Consider the following 25,660-nt stretch of genomic DNA (forward strand, 5'->3'; position numbering starts at 1 on the left):
TATCTCACAACGAGTTGTTTTAAAATGTATCTAACGAGCGAATGCCAGTTTGATACGTTTTTAAACAACGAGTTGTGAGATAAATGTTATTTAAGGGACACGAATGTATTATTCTATTTCTTAAATACCCTTAAAAAAAACTGGTTTTAAGCAAATTTTAACATCTTTTTCGACTAAAAGTTATTTACAGCCGTTGCACTTGTAGCTAACGTACGCGTCACAGACCCATGGTCGTCAGGTTAACTATACGTCACAATGTAATCGATTTCCATCGTGTAGTTTTTCATTGGATGTATGGCAGTGGCGACCTGGTCATCACCTAGGAGCAGCCAGTTGTATGTCTTGAAATTGTTAACACACGTACATGTGTAAACAACCATGTGTTATTGAAACTAACGCATGGTGTTATCATCAACGGGTGTGTAACAAAATAAAATATATACACTTTCAGTTCCTAACTGTGTATAATATACTTTTCGGTAAGTAAGATCGATGTAAGCACGTACATATGTCCATGGTCCGGGAATAGTGACGATACGTACAAAATGCGTACATGGGAACTACGTACTAAACGTCATCAGAGTTAAAATTAAAGTTTGTTTTGTTTAACGACACCACTAGAGTACACTGATTAATTTAGCGTCGGTTATTGGATGTCAAACATTTGGTCATTCTTAGAGAGGAAACCCTTTACATTTTCTTCATTAGTAGCAAGGGATATTTTATATGCATTATCCCACAGAAAGGATAGCACATACCACGACCTTTGTTTTACCGCTAGCCCGAACGAGAAATAGCCCAACTGGCCCACTGACGGGAATCGATCCTGAAGCGACCGCTCATCAGACTAGCTCTTTACCACTGGCCCCCATCATCAGACATTATGAATGGTAGCAATATACAATGCTGGATCCGGTCAAATAATTTTAAGGAACAATAGTACAAGCCAATTAAATAATTCGTGACAGTCACAATCGCCAGTATTATGAATATTAATATGAACAAGTGTGTTTTCTGAGTAATGAATTTAAAAACAAAAAACAAATTGCTAGTGGTCTAAGCACATCATTCCAGTAACGGCACGCTATCCTAAAGTTTTGTGTGGTTCTTAACCATATGTCTGACGCCATATAACTGTAAATAAAATGTGTTGAGTGCGTCGTTAAATAAAACATTTCCTTCCTTCCTATCCTTGTTGAAAATGGGCAGAATTTTGAAAATCGCAATTAGTAAAAAGGTTAATAGAAAGGTAAATTTCAATGGCATTTCGACATATTCCGTTAAATTACGAAAATTGCAGAAAACCATAACAACGTTAACATTCCTCTGACGTGACGTCAACAATGCTTTTACGTTTTAATATTCTTATAGATGTCAAAGCGATACTACGTAATTTTTTCTGAGTATAGTTTTGATCTCAGAAATGTGCGAACAGAATCACTGTTTGACATTTTTATAAGCATATTTATTTTAAATGTGTATACATTGTAAATGTAAAATGTGCACGGATCTAATACAACCCGTGTTCAACCAGTGATGATCTGCTGCAAGATTATCTACATGTGTTGAGTGCATATATCGATTGAGGTAAGTGTTTGATCATTGTTTCTTTATCAGGACGTCGAAGTCGTAGATGGGGGTGGGTCAGAGGCGTGCCCTCCCCCCTAAATTTTGCCACAGTTATAATTTTAGTATATATTAATTTTCATTTTGTTTACGATCCCCCTCCAAACCTCTCCCACCGACAGGGACACTAAAAGATGTCAGCAGCTGGCGATGCATAATCTTCAAATTTGCCTATACTAATTTCTGAGACATATATGCACCAGTGATATTCGAACTAGTAGTCTTCTCTCTCTTTTTTTTAATGTTTTCATGTCATTGGGGCTCCGTAAATGGATTTTCTGGTGGGTGGTTAGTCACTGCTGGGTTCAGATTTTATATTAGGGCTGCACCCACATTTGGGGTGGGGGTAGGGCACGCAATGAGTCGTGTTGTGGCGCGATGGGCAAATGCTATATAAACTATGGTGAAACAAAATGTGTGTATAGAGTTCATCGCCTCAACATATTTCGAGAAATTTGAATATGCATTAAAAAAAAAATCATGTTAACACTCGCATAGCCAGGATGTCATAGCGAAAGGAAACCAAGGAAACTGCCACTCTAGTAAAAGTTTGTTTTGTTTAACGACACCACTAGAGCACATATGCAATAATATTATATCAACCAAACTATGCCCCATAAACATTAATACTACAGGTACAGGTACCCCACACATGTTTTAAGCACAAGGTTACTTGACACAGTGGTACTAGAAAAAATAAAATTGCATACATTTTTGCCCAGATGAAAGTTTTATATACAAAACATACACAACAAACACAGTCACAACATACACAACAAACACAGTCACAACATACACAACAAACACAGTCACATTTATCACCAATGGCAGGACTTGTGGTATTAACTGCTCTATCAAAAGTTAGGTGCACCTCGAACTTTGACCCAGCCTATCTACAGGGAAATACACACACATGTAGGTCAACCTACACTGGCTGATTAGGCACTGAAAGAAGGAAGGAAGAAAATGTTTTATTTAACGACGCACTCAACACATTTTATTTACGGTTATATGGCGTCGGACATATGGTTAAAGACCACACAGATATTAGGGGAGGAAACCCGCTGTCGCCACTTCATGGGCTACTCTTTTCGATTAGCAGCAAGGGATCTTTTATATGCACCATCCCACAGACAGGATAACACATACCACGGCCTTTGATATAGTCGTGGTGCACTGGCTGGAACGAGAAATAGCCCAATGGGCCCACCGACAGGGACACTGAAAGATGTCAGCAGCTGGCGATGCATAATCTTCAAATTTGCCTATACTAATTTCTGAGACATATATGCACCAGTGATATTCGAACTAGTAGTCTTCTTCTCTCTCTTTTTTTAAAAATATTTTCTGTTTAAATGTGTCAAAACATGATGAATGAACCTAATTCTGTGGTCGATGGTTTGCGCCAAGTGTCACAAAATAATTGATCCTAGAAAAGGGTAATTGCAAACACACAAAAAAAGAAGTTTTTCCTTTACGTTTTAATTTACCGCATTGTTCCACTTTCCTTTGTAAGAAAGCGTCGATTTACATTGTGAGAGATTCTAAAACGGAAGGGCGGGATGTAGCCCAGTGGTAAAAGCGCTCGCCTGATGCGCGGTCGGTTTAGGATCGATATCCGTCAGTGGACCTTTTGAACAATAGCCAGTGCACCACGGCTGGTAAATCAAAGGACGTAGTTTAGTGGTAAAGCACTCGTCTGATGCGCGGTCGGTTTAGGGTCGATACCCGTCGGTGGGCCTATTAGACTATTTCTCGCTCTAGCCAGTGCACAACGAATGGTATACCAAAGACCGTGGTATGTGCTATCCTGTTTGTGTAATGGTGCATATACAAAATATACTATTGGAAAAACGTGGCGGGTTTTCTCTCTGACTATATATAAAAAATAAATTACCAAATGTTTGACATACAATAGCCGATGATTAAAAACTCAATGTGCTCTAGTGATGTCGTTAAGCAAAATAAACTTTTTCTTCTTGTTTTTTCAATGGAAACAGGTTTCGATACACAGAAACTTAGTCCCATTGAAAAACATGTTTTAATCAACTTAAGTCACAGTAATCTAGTCGGCGCTAATGTTTCAAACTCTCTCAAAGGTAATTTAAATCTTCATTTCTTTCTTTTTCTTTTTTAAATCTACCTTTACATCTCAGTTTTCACTAGCTGACTGGCAATGACCTCAACAGGCGTATAGATACAGTGTTTATTACAAAAATTGTAGGTAGCACTCACGCAGGGCATGTGCCACTCTATAAATAAGATATCTAGACCTCCCCACCTCACACACATACACTCAACAACAAAAAAATAATTAATAAAAACAATAACAACACTCACTGGCAAAATGTGGTGGAAAAACATAATTTGTTTAATAGAGACGAACTGAACAGTGGAAAGTTAAACAGAATCAGACAACTGTCGTTATAATATGTGATACTTTTAACTATGGCGTGTTTACATGTATACCACATTTTAAAAAAACATTGAAGTAAACATTGAAATAAAAAAATAAAAAAAATAGCGAAAGGAAGGAGGGAAAAGACCCTGCGAATAGAAAAGGGATAATGACGAAGAAAATAAAACGAAGAAGGAAATGATCAAAGCCGAGGAAAGAGAAGGGACGCTTTTAAATGATCAAAATGTCCAAAAATAACAGTTCAGAAAAAAATATTCTTTAAGTCAGTAACATTTAAAAGGCTGGGTAAATTTATGAAAGCTTAATGACCCCATAGGAGAATAATAACATTTGCCATTGGTTGTCCACCAATGGATGGTATACGCTGTTGTATTATAATCAATACTACATATCATGTTTACATACATTCAGCGTACGTCACAGTACAGTAAGTATACTGCGTTCAGTACACTGGCTTTTTCAGCGAGTACTCGACAACGATGTAACTGGCGTTCAGTATATAGCCTTTAACCGCGAGCACTCGACAACGATGTAACTTGCGTTCAGTACATTGGCGTTTACCGCGAACGGTCGACAACGATTTGACTGGTTTTCATCCTGTCACATTCACTTAACACGAAGTGCCAAAACAAGGCTAGCGAATGTTACGTGTTTCCACAGAGCACTCGCAAAGTATACCATTAATATATAAAAACAGCTGTTTAAAAACAGAAATCCCTCGTTCAATTTAACTTGCTTCTATCCATGTTCGATTCAAGCATGCTCTGTTGTGTTTTCCAGGCAGGTATCTGGGCTGTTTATCCAGGGTAACTGGTTAACGCTTAGTGACAGGGTAGTTGGTGCAGTGGCTTTACACTGTCACCTCCTGACTGAGTTGTTAACATTTCCTCTGGGTGGCATCCGGTATCTGGATGCGAACCCAAGACCTACCAGTCTTAATCCAGATGGCTTAAATGACTGGTCATTTCCTCGGCGTATAGTCCATGTTAATATCACATAACATGTAACACTAACTGTTGTCTCGCGTTTTCTCCATAATATAATGCCACTTGGTGTGTTCACAACCAGGGGTGCACAATGTGTCGTTCCAATGAGAGATCTCGCTCTCTTCCGTGGCTCCGTAACCGAGCCGAACTTGCCCGATCACTTCATCCGAACGAAGCCGATCATGGTCGAAGACCGTTAGTACGACAGCGGTACATTTCATATCTTGAATATCCGAAGAAACGGTAAACGTGAATACTTCGTTAAACATCGGCTGGGCGGTGTTCTTGAGGGTCCGCGTGTGTATTCGGTTAATTCCTTTACCGGTCTGCATCACTTCAACTCGAACATAAGGATCTACAAAAGAGAAGCAAAATAAAAGTTTTGATTCCATAGCACCATCACCCCCTCCTCCGCCTGTTACAGACCATGGTAACACAGGAGATATCATTTCTCATATAATGCAAAAAAACAAACAAAGCCCACTGAATATCTTTGTATTCACATTGAAAAAAAATCTAACACGAATAAATAAATAAATAAATAGACTGATGGACAGAGAGTCATGTAGGTCGACATGTAGGCACGTATATGAATAAATGAATGAATGAATGGATGTATGGATGGATGGATGGATGGATGCATGAATGAATGGATGAATGAATAAATGGATGGATGGATGGATGGATGGATGGATGAATAAAATGTAACAAAGAATAAATAAATAAATAGACTGACGGACAGTCAGACATGTAGGTCAACATGTAGGCAGGTATATAAATAAATGAATGAATGAATGAATGGATGGATGGATGAATGAATGGATGACTGGATGAATGAATGAATGGATATATGGATGGATGGATGAATGGGTGAATGAATGGATGGATGAATGGATGGATGATGGATGGATGGATGAATGAATGGATGACTGGATGAATGAATGAATGGATATATGGATGGATGGATGAATGGGTGAATGAATGGATGGATGAATGGATGGATGATGGATGGATGGATGGATGGATGGATGGATGAATGAATGAATGAATGAATGAATGAATGAAACAATGAATAAAATGTAACAAAGAACAAACAAAAATGGTATTTAATGTAACTATTAAGTGAAAAGAAATACAATATTGATGGTGATGGTTATAATGATGATTGTGACGGCGAAGGCAACGACGATGGCGATGATGATGATGATGTTAATGCGATATTGATAATAACATTAATAATACTATTCAAGAACATTCTGAGAGTACCGTTAAAGCTATCATATGCATTTCCTGTACCGGACCCAACACATTTTCATGTATCTTAATTTTAAGGACCATGAACGTCAACATTGATCTATAACTCTACATGATAGAGCTCAGTGGCGAATCCAGAAAATCCATTTGGGGGAGGGGGCATTGACATGAGGCAGAATGCAAAGGGAACTTTGGGGGAGATTTGGAGGGTGTGTGTGTGAAAATTAATATATAATAAAATTATAACTGTCGCAACATTTAGGGGAGTCCTGGCCCCTGCCCTCCCCCTAGATCCACCTCTGAAGCTACACACAAAATGTCAGCCCAATATAATAAAACACGTCCGAAAACCCATGTGTTGGACAGATGGACCGGTAGGGAACTAATGAAACCTTCCGCAAAAGCTGAGGTCCACTTTTTAAAATCCTTTTTCTTTTTTTAATATTGCACAAATACTTGACTGTGACTTTTGCAACTCTCTCATAAAACTATATTTGCTTGTCTTCGTTATTTAACACTCCCCTTACCAAAGCTGCAGTGTACATGATTCAGAATTTTAACTAATCTGGTAAAATCAAAACAGACGAACCTACATTTTAATGCTACTTTCTGCTATATTGACGATCTCGTAGCATTCGATAATTACATGAGAACGACAACAGTTCATATCACCTTCCACTGATTTATCAACCAAAGTTAGAAATAAAAGGTTAACAATAGAAAGTAATCCTGTTCATGCCTTGGTCTCTATATAGAGATTCAAATCTACACTGGCTTCTATATATACTATCACAGTGTGATTTACCACCCCAAGGCAGACCTGCACAAAACACGTAACGCTGACAATACAGTGCAGCAATAAACAGAGTAAGACATCAATTAACTAATTCTAATTAATGCACATGTAAAAATAAAGATATAATCCGTATTGTTATAAAGTTGAAGTTTAGCACTGTGACAGTTATCCACCGCCCGAAAGAAATGACACGTCCTCGTGTCTAGAGAATAAACTTGTTACGGTAGTTTGTATACAGTGTTTGTAATAGTGGTCCCGTGTCCGAAATGTGGTATCACAAATAAACTGTTTCATCTATTAGACAAGTTTTTCGCTTGTATCGTAACCTCGTTGAGTCAGTTGGTTAACATTGACGTCGTCTGAAGCAGTTGTAGTTGACAGGCTGTTTATCTCGAGTTCGAATCCAGGCACTGATGCTGACGGTATTGTCGTTTTTTTTTATAAACGTATACATGGTTTTGGCTATGTGAATGTCAAGCTTACTTTCTAATATCAGTTTAGGTATCTCAAAATTATGAATTTATTGAAAATTAATACGTTTACTGTTTATATTATTTATTCCGAAAAATATTTAATAATCAAATGAGTCGTTATTTACTGTCGGTGATATTTGTCTCGTCTTGAATACTGTTGCTGATAAGTTGTATTACTCAATGTATTTAGTCTTTGAACTAGTTCATAATTTTCCCGTCTAAGATTTTCTAACTCAGTGTTTTGTTGAACAAGCTTATCGTAATAACTGGTTGATTGTTGATGTAAAGCATCAATGTCTGTTTGCATTTTATGACACACAATTTTGTTAAACTCTTCATTATTTGCATTACTGTTACGAGAATCTTTTAAGTCTTCTGTCAATTTATTTATTATACTTTGTAACAACGCTACATCTTTTTTTTAGACTTTTGGAGTTCTTTTGTATTTGTACAGGTTTGTTCTAGCTGTGCTTTTAGTGAACTGATTTCCTGAGATTGGTTCTGGATGGTTAGTTGTGCTTCTGTCAAATCGTTGGTTGTTTTGATAAAATGATTTCTGGCTTGGTTTATTTCTCTACTGGACTTCTGTTTTGCTTTAAGAGCATTGAGTTCTTGTTTTAGTGGGTTATTTAAGTTGACAACGCTAGTGAAGGTCTTAGGACCTAAGTTAGAAAATGGTAGTTGTTTATCCGATTTGTGTTTAGGTTTAGAAATGTTGTTGACTTTGGCATCATGTTTGGAGTATTTATGACAATTTATGTGGTTTACATCTGAGTGAGCATTTAGATTAGAACATTTTAAACAGAACATTTGTAATGGACATAGATTTGCATGACATTCACAAATTCTTTTGCCAAATAACCATTTACCGTTTTGACAGACCGTGTCGCTTGGGAAGTTCCGCTGTGTAGAATTCCGTGTTAAGCTAGTCGTCCGGATTTTGGGTTTTCGTTGACACGAATATTGATGCATTTCTGTTGGTCCAACAGCTCTGTAAGTTCTATTTCTGTCAAATCTTGATTAGAAAAAGTTCATTTTCGCAAGACTGTGCTCGTTCTATTATTCATGTATGTATTTAGTTAGTATTGAAATGTATATAATTATAGTATGTATGTATGTATGTATGTATGTATGTATGTATGTATGTAAGTATGCATCTTTATGTTTAGATGTATACTAGTATGTTCTTTCATTATTAATAACTTATTTTGGCTTTTGCGGACAAAAGCTATATGCAGCACGGGGGTACTATTACAGTGTCATTTACCACCCCAAGGCAGACCTGCACAAAACACGTAACGCTGACAATACAGTGCAGCAATAAACAGAGTAAGACTTATCAATTAACAACCGGCGGCTAATTACGCCAGCAACGTCAATCAGCAATGAATACAGTAAACAAATTAACAGGGATAAACTTAAAGACGGCAGCTAGGTACGCCAATCAACTATACATTAATTAAACAAAATGAAGGGCGACACACACACACAAAGCATTACCTAGACAGTATGTCGCCATTAGCAATATAACCTTTAATCAAGAAATAAGACGTTTACGTAACCATATGAATCGAGCTATATTTAAGCAAGACGCAAATGTGCTTCAGATCCTGTCATGGACGGAGGAGCCGGCCAAGGCCGGCTCTTGTGCCCACGACAGGCGTGCGCTACAACAGCTTGTTCTGAATGTGCACGTAAAACCCTATGACATGACATGACATATGCTTCAGACACACACATCTGATTCCGCAATAAAGACGATATACGCTCGATTCATTCTCTCTTCATTTTATAACTAGGTAAGTCATTTTAACTATATATTTCGTACAATGTTTATTTTTATGCAATTATTATCTATGTCGATCTCACATTCATGTTTATATTATTTATGTGCTGTAACACATACCTTAGAACATAACATGTGTTAATGGTTACACGCATTATGCGTTAGTTACACGCACGTATTAATGGTAACATGCCTTATATACACAGATGTTACTTATTATCTATTCATACTACTTATTATTACAATGAATAAGCATTTATTATTACATTTCATGGCAAATGTAATATTTCTATTTGTTAGTCAAAACGTATGTATTGCAATGTAGACTACACACATCTGATTCCGCAATAAAGACGATATACGCTCGATTCATTCTCTCTTCATTTTATAACTAGGCTGACTCCAGTTGCTCCCTACTACATCCCCCAGAGTAGTTATTACAAACAAAGGTAACCTGAAAAAAAGACGGTTACAATATCAAGCAATATTCTTCTGTCATTTTGGCATAAAAGTTGCTTTATCATGCCGGTTATTTCCAAATATTTCAAAATGTTTTACAGCTAACATGTAGATGCCATTTTGATGATATGACGCATCAATGACAAACATGAAATGGGATGTAATACCTTATGCAATACCTTTTGCTAAAAACATCCGAGGACGACACCTGTATTCTTAACAAGGCCTGCATGTGTTGGCGATACAATGTTTAAGAAGGTGATGTGTTTCGTTTTTCATAAATATGTTCATTGTTAAAGGAACTGATCAATAGTTCTGAGGTACACATACCTTTTCTGTTACTAAGGTTATAATATGGAATTGCCGAAAATATTTAACATATACCTCGGGTCAATACCCTTAACTCCTGTTGTGTGCTAGAATTTCATTATCTTTTTTTGTTAATTTAATAACAAAAATACAATCTATAAAATAGTCGAGAATCATTGTTTTAAAATATAAAAATTTTAAAGGGACATTCCTGAGTTTGCTTCATTGTAAGATGTTTCCGACCAATAAAATCTGGATTTTGTCTTCAAATAATCTCATACATACGAAAAAATAACCTAGTACGATCAGAAACACGTTTAATATACAGCCACTAATATTCGAAACAAGAAAATATATTTAATATGTAAGTTTAATTGTAGAAACATTTTATTATTCGATAACATCTTAAAAATTGCAGCAAACTCAGGAATGCCCCTTTAGGTTCCAGATACCAAGGAAACGCATTTTAGGCTTTAAGAGATTTCAAAATTTCCGTGAGAGTATGCCCCTGGATCCCATTTCCACAAGGCACCAGCAAATACCTAGTGGAACCCTCCTACTCAAAATGCTGGCCACGAGCTTGAAACAACACGAACGCCATACATTCAGTCATAGACATAACGTACAATAATTATTCATTCAACTCATTTCAACTTATTTTCGTGCTTATATCCAATTAAGGTTCACGCACGTTGTCCTCAACACACACCTCTTTAGCCGGTCCAGGACAGAGGGTTAGCTGTTAGCGAGAGAGAAGAGGATGTAGTGGTCTTACACCTACCCAGTGAATCGTTAAAACTCGCTCTGGGTGGGAGCCTTACGTCTCAAATCTTTTTATTCAGAATATGAACATAGAACATATATATTGGTATATCTGTCCGATGGCTTAACCACGACACCACCGAGGCCGGTTCGCAGTAATTATCATTACAGAGAGTAATTATTGAATCACGTGATGTATAGTACAACACGACCGAATACTACAGAAAAAAGGCCCTTGGGAGTTTGGACGCTCGTCGAATGGGTTAAATTTGCCGCTGTTCTCAACAACGTGCTATAATTTAAATTCAACGAATCATGCCCTCTAGCGGACATCACCGATAAGCGCTTTACTAATCATGTGACTGAGATCGACAATTTGTACTTCTTTTCAATAACCAAAATTTTAAAGCTGGGATCGATAAACACTTTGCCCTTGGCTGTAGGACTCGTGTTTCTTGAGAATGAATCGATATTATGTGTGATTAATCTTACAACACGCCACTAATCAACTGCTTCCCCCCACTGAACAGTTTTGTACGTTTAGCTTGCGGAAAGACACGAGCGCCGCCGGAAAACGTTAAAGTTGTATGACAATTTTATGAGATTCTTTCGTGGCGAATAAATGTCTGTCGGTTCCGTATTCAGGAGGGTTGTAGAGATCGCAAAATATTTGACTGGTTTTCAATCCTATCATATCCATTTAACGTTAGGCGCAAAACTCCAGACTTACGACAGACTCCAGGTTAACAACTAATGGGTTATACGAAGAGAATCTCGAGGTATAAGAGCGCTCAGACTAGCAACTGGACAGTCGTAGAAGTCGTCACAGCAGAAGGTTGGCCAACTTTGAGCTGGCAGTTGGTAGTCTGAGCATAGCATTAGGAAACGCTCGCAAGTCAAGTTTTCTGATCTTTACGTTAAATAGAAAGACCACACGGGGACCCAATGCAATCTAATCGTTCGTGAACCTTTGCGTTATGCATTGCGGCTGAACGCATATAAGCTATCTTTCATTGACACAATGACGTCGAGATCACGAATTGTAAAAGCTAAACATGTTCAATATCTTGAACTGTCAGACAGTTATTAAATGGTGGGAAATGTCTAAAAACAACAACAAACAAACACCATATAATTTGACATATTACATTTAACGTTGTAATTCATAGAATAGCTTTGATAACGTAATGGAATGATATATGCGACAATATTATATAATGATGATAACGTTGAATTAAAATTAAAGTACCTAACTTGACATTTAGTGTCCGCAATTTCAAATTAATAAACGACTGTTTTTTTAAAGCTACAATACCGCCACAATATATTGGAACTATAACTTAATTTACTATTGCAAAATACAAAAACAACAACAATAACCTTGGGAAATATTTAATTCGAGCAAATGATTTAAGAACTAATTTGATTTAATGTAGTTTTAGATTGCATATTTGTATTGTGTATTTTCCAATTGCCATAGTATGAGAAAATCGCTCCCCACCATTATACTGTACATATTGTATATAGACATGTATTTATTACGTATGCTGATGAACTGTAACTCTGAAGACAATAAGTACATTTGAAACTTGAAACAATATCAACGGTTATTGTTTGTAGAGGGTTTTTTCTTCTTTCTTTAGCTTTAGCATGGATGTCTGGATAGCTTAGAGCGCATCGTGGTTAGTCTGCAAATTTGCGGGCGATTCGGTGCCATAGGTTCGTGTCCCAGAGACGGCATGGGACAATTTATGAGGTCAGAAAGGATATAATTATCCCCTGCGCCAGTGCATTAATATCTACGTATGTAACAGTCAACCTCAACATACATACAATATATAGATAGCCATACATCAATACATACATAAGGTTGCGGTATAGACGGCCAATATTTGCGGAATTCAAAATAATCCCTACGGAGCCAATTTATATTGAATTACTGTAACCTAGTAACCAAGTGCTTGACATATTAACACAATGCCATAGCTGCGACTTGAATGGTCTACAGGGAAGGTGATGACCTATGACCTTGTGACAAGCACATGGTTGGATGTTAGGATAGTGTGCTGACTGTATTATTAAACCTAAATCATATATACTAAACTTATATGAGGGCACAACAACAGGGGGAATGTTGATATATTAGACAGTTTCAGATGTCCCTACGTGATCTCCCGCGGTACCGGCCTCATACGTGTGACGTGTATCTAGGTCAGGGAAATACGTTTGCACGGGCGTGTGGTTCGCGTTATTGCGTGTAGAAGACGATCCATACGTAAGTTGATACATGTGTTCTATCGTCAAATTCCATGTAGTAAGTGTACATTTAATTAACAATGAAGTTAATGTGTCAAAGAACATAATGAAACCAAAAGCTACTTTCGTTTCTCATAGATTTATATGGAATCATTAATTCAAAGCAGGCATATTTTTAACCCACGTAATGGCCTAAATCTACCTCGGTTTCATACAACAGCAATACAATTTTCATCAAATCAAATAGTCCAATATTTTCCTGTTGAAACTAACAAATTAAACGGACATTCCTGAGGTTGCTGCATTGCAAGATGTTTCCGACTAATAAAATATTTCTACGATTAAACTTACATATTAAATATATTTTCTTGTTTAGAATATCAGTGTCTGTATATTCAGTGTGTTTCTGGTCGTCTTAATTTTTGCAGGAAGCCCAGACTGGAAATAAAATGAAATTTAACCTAGTACAAATATTAGAGCGATCAGAAAAACGTTAATATACAGCCACTAATATTTTATGCAGAACAAATATATTTTATATGTAATTACAATCATTAAACAGTCTCTGTTGGTCGATAACATCTTTAAAATTGCAGCAAACTCAGGAATATCCCTTTAAAAGAAATTTACATAACATTTAAGAATACAGTACTCACAAATGTCTTGTGTGCATTTGTAATAACACACGTCAACGTCAGAAAAATTAAAATCTTGAACTATTCTTTTTTGTTTTGTTAACTACGTGTACCCAATACGTCTGAGATGTGCGCCTCTCACACATAGGCTTATGGGCTCTCATATTTTTATAATTTAATTTAATATAATTAAATTTTCTTTGCGTCTATACACTTTACGGCAATCTGATTGGTCCAGAGGTGCTTTTTTTCCCGTTCATATCTCGATGAACCCAAAAATATTAAGTCACGCCTACTATCCCCCTACTATACTGCCACTTTTGTATGGCCTTCTACGCGGGATCATACAGTGTGCAAATCGTTTTTTCGGTTCATACTTGCATGAACCAAAAAATAATTGCGGTCAATTCTTAAATTAATTTTATTTATTTATTTTATTATTATTATTTTTTATTATTATTATTATTATATTTTTTTTTTTTGGGGGGGGGGGGGGCAGGCTGTTTTTTGCCGAATCTATATAATAACATATATTCATATTAATATTATTGCGAAACAACTATATAGTGTTACAAATGAATCACTACGCATTTTTATATGGTTTACAACTAATTTTGAGGGTAGAATGATGGAAATACATGGTACAAAGGTCTCAGGTTAGCACATTTTGCCCGAATATCTCTTATAATTTTTTTTATTTTTTTTACCGAAATTGAAGTTTTGCTCCAGCACTAGGGAGGCAGTCAGCACCCCCCCCCCCCCCTCCCCCTCCTGTCCCTGTCTCGTACGCTTAAGAGAAATCTTAAATTCCATTATTACGCAGCCAAGTGTCGTGGGAGTGGCGATACCGGGTCTCCCTTCCTAAATCCCATCTATACCATGCCAGCACAGCCAAAACAAATGGCACTCCTGAAAGATATTTGGCTCTGAACCTTTAACTGTTTTTGTCAATGATAGTTTTTTCCCCCTCAAGGTATGGGGATGGAGAGTGGAGGATGGTGATTTTAAAGTCAATGATTAATATGATTTCCTGAAGCCAGTGTACATCGGCGTTAACAAAAACAAGAAAAGCTACAATGAAGCAGACTTACACTGTGACAAAATCATATGCTAAATAACCGGGGTTTTTAAAAAGATGAAATGCTATACGCATATTCATGATACCAGTCATTTGTTTTCAATCAAGGGTGGTGGTGATGTAGCTTATTGGCAGAACGTTTGCCAGAGGTGCGACCCCTTTAAAAGTCGATGATAACTAGCACAACAGCGCAGAAGCCAAATTGGACGATTTTAACTGTTGTCAGGTTCCTGTACATTGTAAATTGATATGCCTTAAATATGCCATCCAACCAAATTGTATGAAAATGGACAGACATGAAATCACTTTAAAACAAAATCAAGATGTATTGCATTTCCTAGCCTAATTGCTTTGCAAATGGCAGACACTACTCTTTTAGCAAACGATCAATTTCCCGCCTCTGCTATTAGAAAGATGCACTTCTGTTGGTTATGAATATGCTATTTCATTTTAGGAAAACAAAATGGATAGAAAACGTTCAATGTGATACAACTGTGTGTTCATCCAACTGTAATACCGTAGGTGCAATAGTATTTATTTTGAAACCTTGTAATTCGCGAAGATTTGTTTTTTATACCTCTCTCGTTGACATACAGATAGTATTTGAAAATAAAACACGAAAAAGCTTCTATTTCCCTTATAGAATAATGTCTCTTATTATTAAAACAGCACACACAGATACATTTCTCCAAACCACTTCCTGTACAGTTCTAATAATGAGTTCAGTATTTATTGCAACCAGAGTGGGCGTGCTTTAACCTTTGTTAAATGAAGGCTACATTGAATGTTTCAATTCTTGTATATACATTTTGTGTCTCGAATTATCTTCTTAGGATGATCAGGTAAAAATCGTGCACTTTGTGATACAAGTATAACATTTGGCACACAGTTACTCTGGCACATACGAGTACATTTTAAAACTGGAGCCCAACCAAATAAAGTCTGTTTTCAAAATGGCCGACAAGCGAATTTTCAATGTCTCATATTTCGGCTAATAATAAAGATTTGAATTTGGCCTTGGTGTCTAAATCTATGGTTTCAAGGCCAAGGAATCCAAATAGGACAACACTGTAACATTATATTGTGTCGGCCATTTTATTTTCAATATGGCCACCATTTACGTTATCATTTATTGATATATATTTTTTTAATATCTCGGCTCGCAATAATCCAATGGATTCCACTTTTGTGTTTATACCTGTGATTTCATGGCCAAAGAATACAATAATAAGAATAGTTTGCATTGTATTTTGTGTTTTTCATGTTGTTTAGGCAATGATATAATACTTTAACAAGGTAATAAACATGTCTGACTTGTTAGAGTGATTTCCCCTTCCATTCAGGAACACGCAGATGCATTGCTTAATTGTTTTCGCTTCCACGGTAATATTAGCAGTCCATTGTCCGGCCTACAGGCTGGTAGGTACAGGGTGGTTCGCAGCCCGGTACTGGCTCCAACCCAGAGCGAGTTCTTAAGGGCTCAATACGTAGGTGTAAGGTCACTACACCCTCTTCTCTCTCACTAACAACACATAACTAACCCACTGTCCTGGACAAACAGCCCAGATAGCTGAGGTATGTGTCCAGGACAGCGTGCTTGAACCTTAATTGAATATAAGCACGAAAATAAGTTGACATGGAATGAAATGATGCATTGCTTGATTGTTTTCGCTTACACGATAATATTAGCAGTCCATTATCAATTCGAGCCGCACGATGCTTTCAAAACCATTCATCCTAGAAGCAGCTATTATAAATAATAGACCAATCAGAAACAATTTCCCGGCCCCTTTTGATTGGTCTGTTATGTAAAGGAGATGGCTTGTACGACTTCACTTGAAAGGAAGCGCAACAACGAACAAAAACGGTTAGTTGATATTACTGAATATCACATCTAATAATAATAATAGGTTTGGTTGGTTTTTTGTTTTGTTTTTTTGTTTTTGTTTTTTTAAAGAAAAAAAAAGAAAATGATCAGATATAGATTCAATCTGAATTTGAATGTGATTGACGTCAGGTATAACTGTACATCAAACAGAATTTCACCACATTAAAGTTCGAAGAGCACTTAACTTAGAAGGTCGCATTAAATAAGTCATGCCTGACATTTATGACAACTTTTGTTTTAAAATGTTCTTTCATTTGGCCAGTAAATGTTTGTGTAATTCAATATGAAATACTATCAAAAAACCATCTAAAGATTTGCTTGAAACATGTGGGTTCTATTAAAACTAGCATTATAATTGTCTTTAACGGATCTAGCGAAAATACGTGTTATGTTATCTCTGAAACTAACAGCTTACCCCCCACCCCACCCCCAACCATTTAACTCGTGCTTACATCCACTAAAGATTCAAGCACGACTATCTTGGGGGCACATTCTCTGACATTTTTCTGATTTACCTACGAACACCTACTGCTCGCGCATTTTGTTTTTCAAAAATTTAAATATTCATACAAATATTAATTACTTTTAAAATAAAATTCTGGGGTAAAACAAAAAGCCTTTCTATTCCCTTAATACTAATATATTCCCCCCAACCCCACCCAAGCATCCACTCTGCGATATTTTACCGCCGCTGGAAATGAAGCACGACAATAAACTCTACTGTTCAATAAAGCACAATGAAACACCTTGCATTCTTTGTTCTCAGTCAAAGTACTCAATTACTACCAACGCCGTTATATGTAGCGACTGTGCGGAATTTACCTAACTGATTATGGTAAATATTGTTCGACAATGGTTTCTGTTGGCACTGCCGAGTTAGTCAAACATGTTGCACAGCTTTCCAGTCCCGCTTGGCCCATGCAATCACAGCAAAAACAAATAACCAGTGTTCTGGTGTTGTTAAATATTCTTTCATTCTTTTGATCAAACAAAATTTGATCTAGCGAAACCTGTAAAAATCAACCGATTGGCGTAAACACACATTTTAGAATTAATTGTTTGTGGTGGGCTTTAGCACAATCGGTAAAGCGCTAGCCTGATGTGCTTGCGTCGTAGGATCGAACCACCTCAGTGCACCCATTCTCTGATTGACCCACTCCCCCCCCCCCCCCCCCCCTCCCCGTCCTAATCAGTACAAAGGCCGTGCTGTCTTGTCTGTGGAAAAGTCGAGGGATTCAGCTCAGTCGGTCGAGTGCACGCCTGAGGTGCTTACATAATAGGATCGAGTCACCTTGGTGGATCCATTCAACTGATTCGGTTTTTTCTCGTTCTAACCTGTGCAACACAAGTAAGGCCGTGGTGTGTGCTTTCCTGTATGAGAGAAAGTGCATATAAAAGATCCCTTACTGCATCAGGAAAAATATAGCGGGTTTCCTCTGATGACCACGTGTGAGAAGTATAATGTACCAGATGTTTGACATCCAATAGGCGATAGTGGTGTCGTTAAATAAAACAAACTTTAACTTTATAAAAGATCTCTTGCTGCTAATGAAAACAATGTAGCGGGGTTCGTGTCAAAAATTACCAAATGTTTCACATCCAGTAGTCAATGATTAATATATCAATGTTTTTCTAGTGGTGTCGTCACAGAGTAATAAACTTTAACGTTAACTTTAATGACTGGTTTCTGAGATGGTACGTTTTATTGGTAGAACGCTCGCTTATGCCTCGGTCACATATGATGCTGCCGCCGCACGGTTCTGCGGTTTGCGGTTTGTAGATGGGATTTTTACAAATCGTACAGCTTTGCGGGCTGCGGAAGCAGTGTTCACAAATGTTACGGGGTCCGCACGGTAATCGTAAAAGTCATGAAATCAAAATGCGTGGGGAGACCGCAAGGCGCTAGTTAACAAACCGCAAGGCAATCGCAAGGCACCCGCACGGTTGTTGCGGCTGCCGTACGATATTTAGAACATCGTACGGCCATCTCACGGAGGCCGCAAGACCACCGTGAGGTGACAGTAAGGAGGCCTCACGATTGTTGCGGCTGCCGTACGATTTTCTAGGCACACCAGACAGGGTAAAAACCATGAGGTCACCTCACGGCCACCGTACAGTGACCTTGCGATACTACATGCGGCGGGGTTGCAGCCTACGGCCTTGCGATTCCCGAACAAAGTTTAACGTCAAATTTAAAAAATCGTATGCCCCTGCGACAAGCAAAACAACTTGAGATCGCCTCAATGCTACCGTATTCTACCGTGCGGCCACCGCACGGTTATGGCAAGTTTTGGGACTTACGGCCGCCGCAAACACGCCGCAGGCCATTTGTGAGCAAGGCATTAGGTAGCGATGGGTCGAACAATCACACCCCATCAGAGGATTCGATAGGTATTTGTTCTATCTCAGTAGCACGACAACATGCCAAACGCCGTTGTAAGTGGTTTTCATTTATTCATTACAACGTTTTTTTTGCTTATATCCAATTAAGGTTCAAGCACGCTGTCCCTGGAACATACCTCAGCTATCTGGGCTGTCTGTCCACAACAGTAGGTTAGTTGTTAGTGGTTAGTAAGAGAGAAGAGGGTGTAGTGGGAGCCTGTACCGGGCCGCGAACCCAGTACCTACCAGCCTTTTGTCCGATGGCTTAACCACGACACCACCGAGGCCGGTGGTGGTTTTCTTTTCTTTCTCGACTCTCAGCCAGTGTCCCATTACTGGTACATCAAAGGCCGTGGTATGTACTGTCATGTTTTGGGGGAAACGCGCATAAAATAGCCATTGCTGCTGTTCTGTGGGAGTAGCTTATGTGGAGACAACGAGTTTTCCCTGTCATACATTAGAATAAGTAAATTCAATTTTGTTTTGTTTAACTGCACCACTAGATCACATTGATTAATTATTCATCTGCTATTAGGAAATACGTTACTGTTTTTCCATTTTAGCACTAAACTATCTTTTATTAACGTCCAACTGACAAGACAGCGCATACTATGGCTTTTGATATACCAGTCGTGGAGCACTGATGGTGATAGTGACGATGATAATGTTGATGATTTTGATGATGTTGAGTATGATAATTATAATCATGATCATGGTATTAACAATACTATTTATACAAATGACAATGTCTAATGCGAACATCTAAATATTTATTTTCTATTGTTATTTTCTGTTTTGTTCACTTTCGACAATGTAGACGTATCCCTAAGGCTTCGATAGAACGAGACACCAGCACAATCGCTTTTTCATTGAAGTCTATATCCAGCCAGATCCCACTAACGTTTTCTACTTGTCAGCTTAGCAGACGTGTATCCATAGCAACTCGACTCTCAGGCTTATCGTCGACGTTATATTTATTTTCAGTTCCCAGTTCTCTGGTTTCAACTATTTTCAAATGTCGGGCACATTGGTCAAACGTAGATTGAGTCCTTGACAAAATTAATACATTTTTTAACCCAAGTTGGCAGAGTGTGTGATGTATTTGCAGCTTTTGGTTCCTTCTACTTCATTAATATGGATTAATTTGAAAGAAGTATATATAACGAGTAATAGTATTCATCATCTGTAACAATTAACCGTAATGACATATTTACATTAAACAAAGAATACGGTAAAAGATACCTAATAAAACAGAAAAAAATAGAAGAGTGGTGTGACATGAAATGTGCCATTAAATATTACTTACAATATTTACAAACGCAAAGAGTCTAATGGCAGGATTCGTATGACATTTGACAAACAACAAAAACAACAACATGATTCATGACGAAACCTAAACGACACATTTGCAGTAAATCTTTGAAACTATAGGTAATATAATCTGGAAAAACTTAGAAACAGCGGGATTTACCACGTTAATCTCTTCACAAGACTGAAATATTGCTTATGATTGTGTAGTCCTTATTGCGAAGTATTATTTATGCAAACACCTAAATGGAGTCGCATTACCCCAGATAAAAACTGATTTAACAATTTCTGTATCATTGGAATGCGATTTTTAATTGTTGACATAAATGAATTGAGATTTGAGTTTGAGGACGGGACCCAGTGGGGAAAACGCTCGCTTGATGCGCGGTCGGTCTAGGATCGATTCCCGTCGTGGGCCTATTGGGCTATGTCTCGCTCTAGCCAGTGCACCACGACTGGTATATCAAACGCCTTGGTATGTGCTATCCTGTCTGTGGGATGGTGCATATAAAAGATCCCTTGCTACTAATGGTAAAATGTAGCGGGTTTCATCTCTATGACTGTGTCAAATGACCATATGTTTAAAGAATTAATGATCAGTAAGCGAATCGGAAATATTAAAGAAATTAGCATGTCACGATGACAGTATTTGCTTATAAGTACTTGGCCACACATGATGTATATCTAGATTATATCTATATTTACATGAACACCAACCTTTGGTATGTGTATAACAATGTTCTTAAATATGTACACGTATCTAATGTATTTAGAGTTTTTGTTATACATATTGCTCTTATAGAATTTTATTTTTAACCCAAGTTGGCAGGTGTTTAATCAGAGCGTGTGATGTATTTGTATATGTTTATTATCAACCATCTTGTCACGTGAATGTTATAAATTGTGTATGTATATATTCATCCTATGTCGTTGTGCAACGGACCGAGTGTAAATAAATTCTTATTCTTCTTGTTAGACGAAAAGACATACAACTGTTACGGAAATGTGATCTTGAATGACGAAGAAGAAATAAAAGGAAACTATTGACTTACATTTCGTTGGTCTTGCTTCACAACTATAGATTACGTATTCAGACATCGACTGACACATAGAAACGATAACACTTTTTTTTTTAAAGAAAGTCGATTTTTTTTTAACGACACCAGTAGAGCACTAATTAAGTTATCATCGGCGTCAATCCCCCCCCCCCCCAAAAAAAAAAAAAAAAAAACCCCAAACAAACAAACAAACAAAAAAACAAAACAAAGCAAAAAACAAACAAAACCCAACAACAAACAAACAAACAATATTTTTTTTTTTAAAAACCCACAAAAAAACCCAACAACAAACAAACAAACGAAAAAACCCTGTAAATCTGACATAAAACGTTAGAGAAAACCCGTTACATTTTGTCATTAGCAACACTTTTATGTGCACTTGTCCACCGACAGGACAACGTATACAACGACCTTTCATATATCAATCGTGTCGCCCTGTTTGGAATGGAGGGGTGGGGGAAGAATCAAAGATTGGCTCCACAGAGGGTGTCCGATCCTGCTACTCTAGTACCGCGACCGAGTTACTAGTGACATCCGCGGTAGATGTTAATAGCCACCTATATAGTGTTGGGGCATATGTCATTCTGTGGGACTTTAATGTTATTTTTTGGAACCATCCATGATTGTAATTGTTCTAGTGTGTAGATTACAAAAATAAATAAATAAATATAGTTCCTTTTTTTTTTATCAAGGTCAAGGTGATTTTGACGTTGTTAATGGTCAGTATCCAAAATCGACTTACTGCATCATTGTGAGGGGTATTGTTTCCTTCAGAACATAGACATGTAGTATGTCGGTGGATAGCTAGTGGTGAGCATTTTTCAGATAAGTCAGTGTTATGTATGAATATTGTATACTGGGTAATAAAACAGTCATTTAAAAAAAAAACACAAAAAAAAAACAAATAGTCATTTTAAATTAAATATGCATGTAGTTTCAAAAAAAAATTCTTTCTCAAAACACCTGTGTGGATTTAGTTATATGACAATATTAACAAATTTATGTTGAAATTATTTCTGTTTCTTGGGAACACAAGGGAATAAAAGACATTTTAAAAAGATTATTGTCAGCATACTATATTACCTGGCTTTAATATTTATATGCGTGCATTTCAACTGAAAGATTTCACTCAGTATTCACATCATCATAAGCATCAATGATAAATGTGTGTCCTTGGTGATAAAAACTATATCAAATGCCGTGGTATATCAAATGCCGTGGTATGTGCCATCCTGGCTGTGACATTGTGCATGTTAAAGATCCTTTGCTACCAATAGAAACATGTAGCGGGTCAGAAAAACCAAATGTTTGACATCCAAATAACCGATGATTAATAAATCAATGTGCTCTAGTGGTATCGTTAAACAAAGCAAACTTTTGTTTTGATGATAAAAACATGCCATTTTTCAATTTAGGTTGCCATGAAATCCAGTGTAGTTGTCAGAATTGAGCATATTTATTGTTATTTACACACTTAATTGCACTGGTTTACATATATCTCCATTACTGCCAAATGAGGCAGATCCAAAATATAAGCCACACATATTTATTTGTTTAATGAGAACGGTGTCCACATTTTCTTAATATGCTTCTTTTTTTTTTTTCAATAGCTGACATTAAAGATTTACATAGTTCATTCTAGACCTAGTTATTTTAAATCGTGTGTGTCTTCTATTTAATAAATATTTCAGGGGCAGCATCAGAATTAATGTCAAACGCAGTTCTTTGGAGACGAGTTATGTCCACGCATATGTCTCTTTGGAGGAAGTAACGTATATATTTAATTATGTTGCAAACATTCACAGGAAGGAAGGAAATTATTTATTTAACGACGCACTCAACACATTTAATTACGTTTATATGGCGTCGGACATATGGTTAAGGGCCACACAGATATTGAGGGAGGAAACCCGCTGTCGCCTCTTCATGGGCTAATCTTTCCAACTAGCAGCAAGGGATCTTTTATATGCACCATCCCACATACAGGATAGCACATACCACGGTCTTTGATATACCAGTCGTGGTGCACTGGCTAGAACGAACAAACATTCACAAGGTTCCTATTACACTGGCTAGTACATTTGACCATTGTACATATATATTGTAGGCATGAACCTACTAACGCATATGAGTCAGATGCACCTAGAATAATATTAATTTTGTAACGCGGGTGAGGTTATTTCGTGGTGTGTCCCATGATAACCATCAGCCAGTGAGTTCCGCTCCTGGGACATATGTGACCATCACTTCTCTTGTCTTTTCTGTGACGCAGCCTATTCATCACGCCATGTGTGTGGTGAAGACGTGAGTTGTCAGTCTGAATCCCAACCAAATGTCCACAATCATTCTGGACCAGCCTTTGTATGCCATTGCAAACTGAGTCATATTGAATATCACTTAAGTGTGCTCTTCGGATAGCTTCATATGATGACTGCAGCACTCAAGGTGCTAGCAGATCGTCTTAACGGTAGTGAGTTAGTAGATAGCCCCGTATAGGCTGCAGATGGCTCTTCAGGAACGACAGACTCCCTTCCCAAAAAACCGTTAATGTGACACATCCCAACCATTCTACGGTAGAAGACAGACATGGTTTATAGTTCATGCCTGTGAAAGACAGTTGGAAATAAAAGTTATGCTCTTCCTCTGAAGAATTTGAGAGGCAAACATCCTTTTTGTACACAAGTATTCTAGTCAACATTTTATCATTAATGTTTTCTTGAACGAACATAAACTAGATGACGCTCAGTCCATTTGCAAGATTTGGCGATACTGAATCACAATCGTGATGTACATGCCGAATTGTGACAGGGCGCTTCACAACGAAGAAAACATGATAAATATTGTGTGCTATTGCTGTAGACTAGGAACATGAGCAGAATAATGCTTCCGTTAAAGGTGGTAGTAGAGATGTAGGCCTGACATATCTCGGGTACTGGAAGGTATATGGACCAGAAACATTCAACTAATAGGAGAGTTTGAGTGATCTACGAAGATCAGTCAAACGTTGGACATTCTCAGACATCGAGAACAGACCAAATACACCCAGACGACATTTCTGATTGATATCATGTCCGATCGAAAATATATGTAGAGAAAGCAGCAAAAGATGAGGCAAGGCCAAGCTACCAATATCATGATGCACAGACTTATTAAGATGGGCGAGAACCAGTATGGAATATTAATGAAGGAATGGCTTGTTTCTCAGAACGTTTTAAGATGAATAACCTTTTCTTCAAATGATCTCTAGATCATAATAAATCCAGAAAAAAAAAACCCCATCATTCTTGAAGGAAGGAAAGAAAGAAAGAAATGTGTTATTTAATGACGCACTCAGCACATTGTATTTACGGTTATAAGGCGTCAGACATATGGTTAAGGACCACATAGATATTGAGAGAGAAAACCTGTTGTCGCCACTTCATGGACTACTCTTTTCGATTAGCAGCAAGGGATCTTTTATATTCATCGTCCCACAGACAGGATAGTACATACCACGGCCTTTGTTACACCAGTTGTGGAGCACTGGTTGGAACGAGAAATAGCCCAATGGGTCCACCGACGAGGATCGATCCTAGACCGACCGCGCATCAAGCGAACGCTTTACCACTGGGCTGCTTCCCGCCCGTTTCTTGTTGGAAGACTGTTATAGACATTTTTTACATTCCTTGTCAAGAACAGGATGGTTCTTCAAGCAGACACATTTTGTATTAGTTCTTTTAAAAAGGAATCTTTAATGTACATATATTTTGTCTTGCAGCAAGGGGCCATCAATAAAGTACATTGGCCCAGGGGTAAGGGGGTTCGGGCATTACCCACGGAGAATGTACAGGGGGAGGGGGTTCACTGACTGAGTACATATGCCAAAATTAATTATTTTATGCAGTCCTTGCAGTACGTTTTCAGCATGGAGATCAATGTACATTTGTACATGCAAGGGTGGGGGGAGGTGATGATCAAATGTATAAAAAGTGTACATTGGGGAGGAGGGATAAAACAATACTGTATATGGAAGGCCCACAATTAGTAGTCTGAAAGACCTACAACCCATATTACAATGATAAGATGGCCCACAATTAGTAGTCTGAAAGACCTACAACCCATATTACAATGATAAGATGGCCCACAATATTAGTAGTCTGAAAGACCTACAACCCATATTACAATGATAAGATGGCGCACATCTCT

At 37.6% G+C, this 25,660-nt stretch overlaps 1 protein-coding gene across 1 annotated transcript in view; it reads right to left on the bottom strand.

Moving 5' to 3' along the window:
• Positions 1-3,849: 3,849 nt before the first annotated feature.
• Positions 3,850-25,660, bottom strand: part of LOC121389003 (synaptotagmin-7-like) — a 42,435-nt gene continuing 20,624 nt past the window's right edge. Inside the window, exon 3 of the mRNA XM_041520594.1 lies at positions 3,850-5,386. Coding sequence (XP_041376528.1) covers positions 5,055-5,386 — 332 coding nt within the window. The 3' untranslated portion in view covers positions 3,850-5,054. The remainder of the gene's footprint in view (positions 5,387-25,660) is intronic.

The sequence above is a fragment of the Gigantopelta aegis genome, chromosome 2 (assembly GCF_016097555.1).
Source record: "Gigantopelta aegis isolate Gae_Host chromosome 2, Gae_host_genome, whole genome shotgun sequence".
Classification (NCBI taxonomy): domain Eukaryota; kingdom Metazoa; phylum Mollusca; class Gastropoda; order Neomphalida; family Peltospiridae; genus Gigantopelta; species Gigantopelta aegis.